We start from the raw sequence: 14030 nt of genomic DNA, 5'->3' as shown, positions 1-14030 counted from the left end.
AGAAAAATTGACTTATTTCCAGAAGCAGCTCAAGCAGAAATTGTTTTAGTTGGTATTTGGTTAGTGGTTAAGCATCCTGCAGAGGAGATAAGTTTGTGCAATGAAGAAATTTGTCAAAGGGAAAGGGAAGAAGAATGAAAGAGAGGGAAGAGCTGAATAGGGAACAGAAGATTTAAGTTAAATAGGGGGTCATGTAATAAAAGAAGTAAATCTAACAAAAAAAAATGAAGAGGTAAGCAGGAAAGGTACAGTTCATGTATACCAAACGGTTATTGCTGAAGAACTACCTGATCACAGGATACCAATTTGTATACTAACAGACCAGCAGAAACATACAAACACACCACTAGGCAGTGCACAACTGCCTAGTGATCTCATTCAGGAGGGCTGAACTTGAACTACAACATGTGCAAAACACAGTGCACAACTGCCTAGTGCACAACTGAAAGCCCACTGCTTAAAAGTCTCATTCCAGTTCTCAAAAAGGTCCATTCCACCTTTCAAACCTGAGTATCTGCCTAACCAGAATAGGCCATAATGCAGGAGGCCAGATTAAGAGTAAGATCCTGGAACTGTAGCCATTTTACCAGAATAAATATGCATTCATATACAAGATTTATACATTAAAATTCATACACTGTATGACCCTCAGGCCCTTCACAGTAAAATTGTGTTTAACTATTTCCTTACATAAGTAAATCCCAAAGTTGCCATAAGCATCAACAGAAACACTTGTATAATTTTGTCCATAAGGGAAATATTAATTCAACATAATAAAGAGTTTAAGTCAAAACAGTGGTTATAAAATCTATTTACTTTTAACATCAGAAGCACTCCTGCAAGCTGCTGTATAAATGCAGCCATTATAACACATGGTCTTGAGAAAAACCCATACAATCCTCCTGCACTACAGTATACAGTTACTGTTTACACGCAAACTATCCGGCACATGCTGCTCACAAGAAAACAGCATGTCAGCAATTGAATGCTACCATGAGGAATAAAATATAGTTTTAGGATACTGCAGGAGAGAGATTACCACAGCTGTACCTGCCAAGGGTTACTACTCAAACTAGAATACATACATAATTCAAGTGATCTCATTCAGGAGGGCTGAACTTGAACTACAACATGTGCAAAACACAGAGGAAATTAGGAGTGCTTCATTTAGGATAATAAACCAAAGGCTGAGTATGCGCACAATGACTGCTCTCAAAATACAAAAGGAATAAGTACCAGAGATAGGGAAAAACTGTTAGGCTTACATTTTAAAAGGGAAAGGATGGTGTACAAGCAAGTACCATTTACCTAACTGCTGGAATAAAGTCCTAGCACTGCCTCTAATAGGAGAAGAAAAACAGCAAAAAAAGCAAAATTCAACTAAATCCTACAATTCGATGCAGGTGCTTTTAACAGACTAAACTTTGTGACCCAAATCCCATCCACTTTGGAAACATATTCAAAAGAGCTGAAAGATATTTTAAAAAAATGAGAATCATATTAAAAGAACCCACTAGTTCTACCTAATAGACATATTTTTACCTTACAATGATTATGCAAGGTCCAGTGTGATTTTCACTGTAATTCCTTCCATTTGTCGTTTATTGCAAAGACGCTGTAGTTTTTGATATCACCAACATAAGAGGACAACTGAAAGTTAACTACCTATTCAAAGTTCTTCAAGCACTAGTAGTAAATTACAGACATACTTTACTATACTGATTCTTTAGTGTAGTTCAAAGTTATTCAGTAATGATACTTCAAGCGTTCTGCACAAGCTGTAAATGAACTGCTGGAAGATTGAGTAATTTGCAAACAAAGTAACAGTTACCACTGAACAGTATCTTTGAGAGTTAAAATGGGTTGAAACAGTAGCTGAGTTTATCAATAGTTACATATATAATTAAAACTGTTTTACCAAAACCCATTGACCAGATTAAAAAGTTCTCTGGCTCTACATCAAGTAATAGGAACTTAAAAAAAATTGCTATCTTGCAACTTTTTTCTGAATGTGCTTTATAGTAAACAGCCTTTAACAGAAGGAACTCACAGTCCATTTTCAAGTTTTACCAGAGAATAAGTCCAAGATGTTAAAACTAAATTACTTCAAATCTGGTATAACACACACACACACACGATAACCCTCAAAACTGCATTCAGTGTTGCTCTTTCAAACCATAACTTGTATGTTTTTAAATCTGTAACTACTCCTGAAGTAAATATTTTTCTAAGTAAGAATTGCAGTACAACTGTTTTTCAGTTTATTATATACATTTGTAATACTTTAGACTCCCCATCTAAAGACATGTATTTCTGTTTCCGCATTTTACCTTTCATTTCATGGAACTAGAAATTCACCATAATACACTATGAAAAATGTTCTGTCGTACTGCAGCAATAAGAAATTAACAGGAGTCCTAAAATTGCTTCAATGACAACAAGTAAAAAACTGAATTTCATCTTGAAATACTTTGGTTACAATAACAGTCATTTACCAAGAAGTTAAAAGTATCCAGAAGCAAAACATGAAGTAAACTGAGTAGGTCTGATGAAATATTCAGAAAAAGCAGAACAATGATATATTAACAAAATATCTACATTTGCCATGTTTGTAAGCGAAGGGAACATTTTACACAGCATTGCAAGTAAAACGTGTATACCAAAACAGATGTGCCAATACCAATGACTACAAATGAAAAACCGTCTGGAGCAGGAATAAGGGTGTTAGGTACAAGCAAGTCCGCAGAATTTCTGGAGCTTCTCTGTAGTCACCAATATCAGATTCACATTAAATCTGGTGTTCCTATACTTGTTGCACAAAAAAAAGCAGCAATCATCACCGACTTTACAAACATAGATTTAGCCCTGAGAACAGTGACAAGAATTAACACTGGTTTTATTCAATATGGCCAAAGCATACAATTACATCTATCCCCAATTGCTTTAAACTAGTCAGTTGGAAATACACATGATTAAAGATTTCAATTAAGGAAATCAAACAATTATATAAGAAAGGAAAATTCTGATCAGTTTCTCATCACAAATCCTTAAAAAAAAAATTAACTTACCAGCTTAATTGCCATATATTCATTTGTGTATAAATTTTTTCCTGGAAAAAAGAAAAAAAAGAATGTGAGACATTGGCTTTCCTGTTCAAGTAAAATGCCATTTACACATCAATAAAGTCTCTGAAACATTTTTGATCTAAGGTACTAGGTGTTCTGGTAGTGACTTAAAAATGGCTTTATTAGTTTGGTACCATAAAGACAACTAACTTTGTTCTTGAATAGTGTAAGAAGTGTCAGTTTTATAGAGAGAGTTTCAGCTATTTCACCAAGGTTGCAAAATTTTTTATAGAGTAGAAAAGCTTGAAAATTGGTAAATTACTACAAGTGGAATGTGATATTCTACATTTTCATGTTTATTGCTGAAAACTATTTAAAACTTATTTTTGAAATATCATATGGTTTTGAAACACCAGACACTAAATAAAGTTAGAATTAACTAGGACTATTTTTCTTCCTCATTTCTGTAATTTAGTAAGCTTAAATTTAGGACAAGCAGGGCAAGAGCATTACACATTAAATGCTTACACTATTTGGAAAATTTATCTGCTGCTTTAAAAGTGATTCTGTAACTGAATAAGCATATTTCAACAAGCATTACTTCAAATTGTATGCAATGACTAAAATATTCAACAAGCTTATAACTGTAAAATTAAAAAATAGTAGGTAAAAAAATTGTCACTTCCAACACTTTGTTTCTTTACAGTCTTCAAATGAGTTTAGTGTCTATTTTTAATGACAATCCTAGTTTTTCTCTGTAGTATTACTCAGGTCTGAATTTCCCAGATTTAGCTCAGTTTTGCTAAAGAAATCAAACAGGAAAAAGATACGGATCAAGACAAAAAGACTCCCTGAGAAGACAGTTACATTTATAGTCAAAGACTATAACCTGAGCTGTAATCCTTATTTTTAAAAATAGAGTATTCCTGGAAAGCTTGAAAAAAGATATATTAAAAAATCACATCTGTTATAAGGGATCAGCTTTATAAAAATCAAGTTACTTGAAGGTCATACAATAATAAGCACAGAATCAGCATGGGCAGCTTGCCCTAATCTGACCACCAAAAGAACGGATAATTCCAAGACCTATCCCAGGACTACAGTGGAAATCCAGGCATCTTAAACAGTTACTACTTATCTTATGATCATTTGAGTTGTTCTTGATAAAACATGTACTTAGTTTGAAGTTGCTTCTGTGTTTGCATGCTACTACAACACAAAAGACATTAAAAGAAACTCTTGCAGTGGCCCTGCTCATTCAGTCTATTAGATGTATAAATCAGCTACTGGAATAGCTAATAAATCCAGTAACAGTTAAGGTACTGCATATTGGGTTTCAGTAGCCAAATGCAGTAATGACAGGCTTATTCTGAAGAAACATCAGAAGGGACATTGTAACCTTCCATGTGGTGATGCAGGACAATAGTCTCTTTCAAATATGGAAGACAGCAGATTTGCCACAACTGTTGATCTATCTGTGAGCACAGAACAGGTATTGTGTAGTGCATCACATGCAGCAGCAACAAGCTTTGTTTTACTACCCCAGTAGTTTGTCTTAACTGTAACTCAGAATAGCCTTAAGATTAACAGTTTAGTCCTTTGCAAGTTAATGGCTGGCTATCAGACACTCATTTGCTACATATGGCCAATTTACCATTTGATCCACAAGCTAGTACAGAAGTCTGGCCATTCCTTTCTTCTCAGGTGGAAGAACTACAATGGCTACTGATTCATAACTGAATTTCTATCTCCTGAGCCATAACTTCACCACTCTAACAACTTTATTCCTCCTTTAAGTCTTTTAAGATACAACCCTAAAACAAATGCTCAAAATATATTCCAGTTTGCTTAAGCACACAAAACAAATTAAGTGCTAGTGTACATCTTTATAGGTGGGATGTCCACTTTACATTACTTGCTACTGTAGTAGTGTAAATCAAAACCAACAAATTTAAATCAGAATCTGTAACACTGAACTCCTGCTTTCAGTAACTTATATTTAAAACATCCTACCCCATAAATAAATAGGATTTGAAATACCTCTACATATGCAGAAAAAGCAAATGTTAAAAAAAGAAAGCCTGTACTTGTCCTGGTGGCTGTTGCAGGACAGTATGCTACACTGTTAACTTCCTTCTATTTTACTTGTATGTCCTATTTTATTTGAGTGCTATCAGACTTTAAGTCTTAACTACTTCAATATTGTATTTAGAATGAAATAGGTTATTTCACTCTGTGTTTGCCGCAAGTAAATACATTAATCTGACACTCATCCAAAATAGATATTCAACTCTCTGTTGTGACCACTCCAAGACGACAAGAAAAAGTTTAGCTTTATTAGTTTACAGTTGCCTTCAATAGTACACGTGACATTAATTATACTGTTTTCACTTGAGTTCATGGAGACATTTAAAAGAAAAACAATCATTCTAAGCCAGTTCAGAAAACTTTAGGACAAACTGAACCAGAGTTTCAGCTTGATTTATATGTGTGCCTCTGCAGTTCCCAATACTGTTAAATTATATAAAACTTATTTAACTACTATTAGGAATTTAAAAAGTACCTGTTATTGAGACTATGTTAAATTCAGTATCCTCAGTCAGAGCTCCAGCAATGTTGCCTTTCATCACTCTGCAGTATTAACATGCTAAAAGCTTGTTTACATTCCAATTAGATACAAGGCCCCCAAAAGCACAATATTAAAAACATGTTCTATTTTATGCATGTTTTTAACACACATATATAAACATGTTATCTTTTATGCAAGCACTATACAAAAACATTGTCTGAAGGATAATGAGTAGTAGTTCTACTAGAGGCAGAAGACCAACAAGAACGCAGCACCTACATAGCCCACCCTACTGTTAAATACCCTACTTTCAAACCCATCTCTCTTTAAACCTCGAAGCAGTACATTAACTCTAGCCTTCCAGGAACACTGGAGTGAATTCTTTCCATTAAGTGTCAAGTTTTATTTGTTAACACTTACAGAATTCCCGGATCTTGAAAACCCTGGCTAATGATGCTGTCATCACGGAAATTTAAGTGCCCAAAGCTAAATACGTACTCTTCCAAAAGCACATCATTCAGTGTCTATTTTAATAAATGGTAAAGTTTCCACCTCGGCTGCCCAATCTCTTCAAAATTCCACAGGTCCTTCTTTATCTGTTCCTTCTGCACCGTTTGATTTTCATCCATCTGTTCAGCAGGGAACTAAGTGACTGAATTACCCATCTGCCAGATTCTCCCTACAGCAGGATTCTCACTGCCCCTGTCAAACAGCAGCTCACTATTTAGCCTCACTGCACTGCTGCTAATGGAAAGGAAACCAAGGAATCTAAGAGTTTGCTGATGATGAAAACACTGTAGTGCCCGGTACGCCATCTCCAAAAGATCTCCACAGTACTATAAACTAGACCTACAGGAGGAGGATGTGTTTCACGTACACTTAGGACCAAATCCATCTGAATAAACTGCTTCAGGAAGCCTGGAAAGGTAGTGAAACATAATAACCATGAAGTAATTTCCAGCATCTTGGAAGATACTACTAATGGAATTTAGAATAGCACTGCGCACAGTTATGAAACATTATTAGTCCCAGAAAGTCTCCTGCTACAGAGATTCCTAATACGTGATAGAGGTTACACTGGCTGGGGTCAAGCCACAAAAGATGTGTAAGGCAAATTTAACCTATCTGAAGTCTGAAAGTAGTTTGAAGAGCTGTATGGTGCATTTATGTAGACATTTTCATGCCTAGACCACATACAATGTCCGTGAATAATGTAAGCTGAAACAAAGAAGCAAGAATCTTACCTAACCGTAGTTCTCCAAAATTACCACATCCAATTTTTTTGCCAACTCTGAAGTTAGGCCCAACCATTAACACTCCAGAATTTGAAGAACCAGTTCCACGTGGATTATGGCCTGACCTCCCAGGCCGTGGCATTCTTTCATATGGCTTGTCCTTGTCTTTCTTTTTATTATCCATGTCAATTTTACAGTGTTCCACCTTGATTTCTTCCTCTTCTTAAAAATCAATATAAGCAAATTCCAACTGGAGAATGTGAGAATAAAATCATCACTGGGGAAGTCTCCAGCTGGTTACTGTCCGTAAGCAGTCAACAGCAGCGAGTTCATGCCGCTCAAAGCCTTGGTAGTATCTGTAGTGAAAAACAAAAAAATCAGCAGAAGGCACAATATCAGCAATATTTACAGGAATTCTGTTAAAGAAAAAAGTTAATCAATACAGTAAGATTCCTGTATAAAACTACTTCTCCCTTCAACTAGTCATACAATTAGGCTATAACTAATTACATTTGCTTTCCTCTATGAAAAGTACTACTGTAAGATTAAAGCCTCTGATTCTAGTGCATAATGGCAAGAGATATTGGCATGACTGAAGCGAGCTAAAAAAATGAATCAAGGCTTAGTGCAACAGATCTTTTCAGAAAAAACTAAAACCCTGTAAAATTACTATCTGGCTAGATAGACACACTTCAAGTTGACATTTAGACACTTGTTACATCTTATGCCAGCTCTGCAAAAGAAAGCATTTTATTTCTGGGTTCCCCCCCCCTCAGTGTTATCTGTTAACCTAAGGAAATGCTCAAGCTACACAGTTATTGAAGTTATAGAAAGATATTCAAACTTAAAATTATTCCATTATCTTTTCTGAACTATAATTTTTGATACACACAATTTATAAACTCATGGCAAGGACATTTCAGTTCTTTCAGTAACTCCTACAGTCTGAAAATAAAATGTATTTACTTATTGCCCCCCGCCCCATTTAATTATGTCAAATTTCCTTCCCCACTCCCTTCATCTACCATTTAGCATCATTGCCCAGACACTAGTTGCAACATGAATTTCAGCAAAAACATGTTAGCTTACTACTTCAGTAAAGATCCCAAGAAAGCTTCCATTTTTATCTTACCCATAAGAGCAAATATTGTTTTCTGTTTGACAACAGTGGCTTCAAAATCCAAAATTCATAGGATAGTTGGCCACTACTTATGTAACTCACCCTGAAATTTTAGCTATCTGTTCAAAATTGTTTTGCTACATTTGCTGCAATGTTAGGAATACATTGCAGCAGAAGAAAACAAAGTCTGGAAAAATAACTAATTTCATGTGCTACAGCCTATTTTAAAGATAGTCATCACAAGCTTATTTTAAACACTTTGAACTGAAGACACTTTCATTTCTTAAAGCCATTTCTCTATCACCTGAAAAACAAAGCACATGGAAATTTGTTTGGCAAAGAAACATGATCACCGTATTAGGAAAGGGGGAATGAAAGACTTGTTCTGATGACAACCAAAAAACCCATAGATGCAGGTTCCAGTCCAAGCAGACTTGCTTAATTCAAGGGAAAAGGACTTCAGCAGTAAGTAATGAACTCAGTCGTGTGGAATGGTATAGACAGAGGCATTTAAAAGAAAAAAAAAAAAAATCAAGCATAATCTTGCAGGGTCAAGCACCACTACCTAGATACCCTAAAGTTACTTTCCAAACCACAGACCTCAGAGGAATAGACTCAATGGGAAGAAATAAGTAATTTTTCCTCACCCACTCTGCTACAAAAGCTGGAGAAGAATAAGAAAACTAGAAATGGAGTGTGCTGAGGTAAGACTTCAAGGGCACCATTTAGTACTTAGAAAGTATATTTGATGCAACAGAATGCATAAATATTTTAAGTACCAAAGAAAAAAAGACTTATGTTCCATATCTTACTGGTTCTCCAGTGAGAAATAATAGTGTAAAAAATCCTAGAATTTTTAGTGCTAATACACAGGCTTCATGGCAACCAGAAGCAATGCACCTAAGCACTGCATATTACTCCCATCATCGAAGAGTAAAAAAGCATAGACAGATACTAACACAGTGCTTTGGTCATCTCAGCAGCAGTGTAAGGCCAAACTTCCTGGATCTATTTTCCACATACCAAAATCTTCATACTACCAAGTCCTGAAAGACATGTCTCAGAGTGAAAGGCTAGAAAGGTGCTAATAGTTCATACCAACATGCTCCACAACAGAGTACTATGACTACAGAAGGGACTGGATATGCAGGCAAAGCCAAATCCGATTTCAGAGTTAACAGGATTCTTAGCTTACAAGTTTTCCATAGCTCACCTGTTGACACATATACAGTATCTAATCACATGGAAAATGAGTTTAAGATTGTATTCTTCTAGTGCATCACAACCTCATTTTGGAAGGACAAGACAGTTCTAGTTTTGTTATTTATTTCAGATTTCCTCATTTTCTTTTTGTATTTAACTGTCACCTGAGCATAGCACATAGCCCTGCTAACTAAGCAGAAAACTTAGCCATAACAGGCTGGGTTCTGAGGCTGCCAATAAGTCAGTCATGATGCACAAGGAGCATGGAATAACAAGCAGGCAACATGAGGACAAAGGGCACTAGAAATTCAGTAGCAGCACTAAGGCAACAGTGAACTCTAAAAAAGCAGTTGATAGCCAAAGTAAGTCCATCATCACTAGAAAAGCTTCCAATCTCACACTGTTACAGCTCATGTCGCAATAAAACTGTACCAGAGAATTCAAGCTGGGAGCTCAAGGACAGATTTAGTATTTATGCAAAGCATATTAGCTGCTCCGTGTGCAGGCATGGCCAGATGAAGCCTAGAAGTTAACAAGACATTGAAGTTTTGCCAGTGAGAAATCAATCTGCACAATACATTTTTAACCCATCTATAATCATAGGAATCTCTTTAGGAAAGTCAAAATAATAAGCCCACTCCAACAGTATTAAGTTACCAGAGATTAAGACTTGCAATACCTTTAGGATCTTCATTTTAAATACATCCTATCTGCACACCCAAATACCTTTTCCTGCAATTTAACAATATAGTATTTTAGATACCAGTTTATTAGGCACTAATGGCAACAGACTTGAAAAAGTCAGTTTATACTAATATTACAGTCTTCATCAAGAGAAGATGTTCCCTGATAACTCACACAGCCTCAGACACTGAAAATGGCTTATTATAGAACACTTCACATTTAACTATCAAATTAGATGCTCTTTTAAGCTGTTTATAAGTTAATTTATTAATTGAAAGAGCCAATCTGGAACAGAATCCTGTCAAATAAACTATTGCCAGTATTTTTTAATTCCAGTCCTCACTCTGAAACTGAAGTTACAGCAGTTTAAGTTTTAATTGCTTTCAAAAAATGAGCTAATTTATGATAAATCTCTTTTTGCCCCTTTTTTCTTTTTGATCTTTTGCAAGATGCTCACCCAGATGCTCTCTCACTCCACCACCTCAGAAAAACAGTGGGAATAAGATAAGATGAAAAAGCTCATGGGTCAAGGCCAAGACAGAGACATCACTTATCAATTACGGTCATAGGCAAAAGAAACCTAAATGGCAAGATTAATTTATTGCCAGTTATTATAGGGCAAGATGGTGAGAAACAAAGACAAAGCTAAAAACACCTCTCTCTCACCACCCCTTATTCCCACACACAACTTCACTCCTTCACTTCTCACCCCTCTACCTCTTTCCCTCCCCTGAGGGGCACAGGGGAAGAGGGAAAGGGGGTTGTGGCCAGTCCATAACAGCTCCTGTCTGCTGCTCCTTCCCCCTCATGCTGCTTCCCTGCTCCAGCTTGGGGGCCCTCCCAGAGGAGTCAGCCCTTCATGAACTGCTCCATCATGGGTCCTCACCACAGGACACAGTCCTCCAGGAACAGACTGCTCCAGCATGGGTCCCCCATGGGGCACAGGTTCTGCCAGAAAGTATGCTAATGCATGGGCTTTTCTCCACAGGGCACAGCTGCTGCCAGGAGCCTGCTCTGGTGTGGGCTCTCCACAGGCTGCAGCTGCCTGCAGGGCATATCCACTTGCTGCCATGTGGGGTCCTTCATGGGCTGCAGGGTGGATGTGTGCTCCGCCATGGTCTTCTTCATGGGCTGCAGGGGCACAGCCTTCCTCACCCTGGTCCTCACTACAGACTGCAGGGGAATCTGCTTTGGCATCTGGAGCACCTCCTCTTCCTCCTTCTTCACAGGCCTTGGTAACTGCAGGACTGTTTCTCTCACATATTCTCACTCCTCTCAGGGTAAAAAAAGCTGCACAGCAGCTCTTTTTAAATATGATTTCCTGGAGGCACCACCATCTTCACTGCTGGGCTCAGCTTTGCCCTGCAGTGTGTCTGGCACAGGGCAGCCCCAGCCTCTCCTTGAAGAGGCCTCTGCAGCACCCCAGCAGCACCTGGGCACAGACACCCAGTGCATTTATAAAAGAAACACTCATGTCTTTCAAACTTGTGAAACTTGGGAACACTGTAGGTCAGTAACTGCTTTTTTAAAGCAGCAAGTGCTTCCAGGAGAAATAGCCTACCACTAGGCTTTTTAGGAAACCACTGCTTCCAAAACTTTTGTGTCCACACACAGACCCACCACAAGCTGCTTCCCAGATATCATTTTAAAAACTGAGAATGTAGGAATAGAAAAGATAAGTTACAATGGATTCAAGGCATAAAGATAAGCTTGAGTATAAGCTTCAACATTTAGCAAGTACATTAGTTTTGTAAATGGTTCTAGCAGTTTGACAGCAAATCACAAAGGAGAAAAAAATAATAAAACCCAATCAAATACTTTAAACAGTAAATAAACTGAATTCCTTCTCAATAGTTTTTTTCTCATAATGTTTAAATAATGCTTTGAGCATTTTACTGAAATTTAAGGCAACAATGCATGAAACCAAACATTATTGTATTTCAGTTTCTAAAAATGCCTCTCTCATATGGATGACACCTACTATGTGGCAACTTATGCCCTTCCATCTTCTACTGTTGAGCCAGCAGATATGCTTTTTTATATAAGCTGAAATTAGCAATGAAGCAGCACGTGAGGACAACTGCATTTGTTGGGTCCACAGAGAATTAACTATTTCTGCCAGTACTGGTTTTATCACATTTTACATAAGAAGTCAAAGACAAAACTTACTAGCTTGGATTCACCAACACACTGGTGTGGCTAAACTGCTAACTCTGCAACTACAGTAGTTACTCTCAGCTCAGGAAGGTTTACTCAGGTCTCTGCTCTATTAAGTGAACAAGCTATATATAATTCACCTACATGCATTGACTTTCAAGCTTTCGTGCACTTGACCTCACAAATTAAGGAACGTTCTTTCTGAATTACAATAGGTGATTAAATACTTCAACAAAGCCAAGGCAAGGACTAAACAGACCATTCCCTAAAAATCTCTACTGTCTAAAGGTTAGATGAGTGATTTTGTTGTGTTTGATGGGGACAAAGGGGCAACTCTTTCCTTGAAGGGACATTTTTACTCTACAGAATATGTTTTACACATGGGTGATTTGCACACAAACCTTGCTTAATTAATAGACACGGCGATTCTAACCCAGACAAGCCAGCTTGTTTAGCACTCTCTGCTGGATAGAATTCTACAGAGAGCAACTGAATGAGTTTTATGTTTTAAAAAAAGATCTTTCGATTCACCACTACACTCAAACTATTTTTTTTTATTTAAATTCATGTTGTGCAGTTGTATAATCCTGAAGAACTCAGAACACTGGAAATCTTAAGAACACATACAGAACTAAGCATGTAGAAATTAAAGTTAAGTAAATATCTCATTTCTGAATGAATTCACTGTGCGAAAGCTTCAGTACTTTTTCCCCTAACAAATAGATTATCATCCCTGAATGATTTATACTTCAAAGAATATTTGCCTAAACACCTAAAGAAAACTGTTTAAAGAAAAATACTGTAATACTATATACATGGGGCAAGTTTGAAAAACATATTTAGGCTCTATTCTGTCTTCTATTCTATTATACACCCAGTATACTCAACAGCTTTGCTGCTATTGTTCCAAGCTCACATTTCACCCAAAAGAACACATTAGACATTGATCAAACTTAACACTGCTACAGAAAATCCATGAAGCAAAACAATCTTTCCCAAAACCTACATTGGAGAATTTTTCCTTTAAATCCTCCTAACCTTTTCCTCCTTGATTCAGCATTCAAAACCTAATGGAGCGGTTATAGCAACACCAGCTATAACAAAAAAAGGATAATTACACAAGGCCACAAAAATTTCATCAAGTCATCTAATCACATTTGTATTAAAGTTCTCCTTTTTCAAGTACCCTGGAAACACCTGCCCGTTCTTTATGTTGTACCACTACCAAAGATGATGCACACACACTCAAACACAGTTTCTTTCACATCTACCAGTGGAAAAAAGAACCCAAAGCCTCAGTTGAGCTGGCAATTTTAAAGCATCGAGTTTTGTTATTACACAAGTATTTGTAATTTCTTGCACAGCCACACTCACATAAGAACATCCCATTTAAAGTTTGCCTTAGGGTCAAAGTCAAATTATTGTCAGAAAGTGGCAGGCTGCTAGAGTTCAAATTCTAATACAGGTATTGGCACAGAGGAAGAAGTGACACCTAGAAAACATTTTAGACATCCGTAGATTACAGGGATATATATCTATACATCGCTCAGTCTCAACTGAAAATGTCCCAGTTAACACTACCAAAGACTATATACCACTTAACGAGAACCCTACTCTGCAACAATACTGTTGAGGACCCTTTGTAAGGCAGGGTAAAAAGACTAACTCATTTAAGCACCTTTATTCATACATCTCAAATGGCTGAGCCTGCTGCAGCAGCACCACCGTAACTACATGCTAGTTTACATATTCCGAGGTGTGTCATAACCATGTTCACATTCAAATGTGCAAGTCACCTTTAAAATACAAACTTACTAGCTACTTCATCCCTTTTTCATGTTCCAGATTTACTCTTAAACAAACCTATTAAGAGAATATTAAAGCTGCCAAATAAAATATTCTGCTGTCCAGAAATGCCAAAGTTAAATGAAACATGCAACCATAACTGCTCCCTCTGGTATCATATGCATTACCTTCCAGAGTATAATTACAAGATC

General features: G+C 36.9%; 1 protein-coding gene across 2 annotated transcripts in view; it reads right to left on the bottom strand.

Moving 5' to 3' along the window:
• The window catches only part of CSNK1G3 (casein kinase 1 gamma 3), a 77053-nt gene that overhangs the window by 50335 nt on the left and 12688 nt on the right, over positions 1 to 14030 (bottom strand). For both annotated transcript variants that reach the window (XM_075078455.1, XM_075078454.1), the window contains exons 2-3: positions 6879 to 7225; positions 3069 to 3109 (exon numbers count right to left, since the gene is read on the bottom strand). In XM_075078455.1, the coding sequence (XP_074934556.1) occupies positions 3069 to 3109; positions 6879 to 7053 (216 nt within the window). In that variant the 5' untranslated portion in view covers positions 7054 to 7225. The remainder of the gene's footprint in view (positions 1 to 3068; positions 3110 to 6878; positions 7226 to 14030) is intronic.

The sequence above is a fragment of the Phalacrocorax aristotelis genome, chromosome Z, assembly GCF_949628215.1.
Source record: "Phalacrocorax aristotelis chromosome Z, bGulAri2.1, whole genome shotgun sequence".
Classification (NCBI taxonomy): Eukaryota; Metazoa; Chordata; class Aves; order Suliformes; family Phalacrocoracidae; genus Phalacrocorax; species Phalacrocorax aristotelis.
This window is presented reverse-complemented; position numbering and strand designations above follow the sequence as displayed.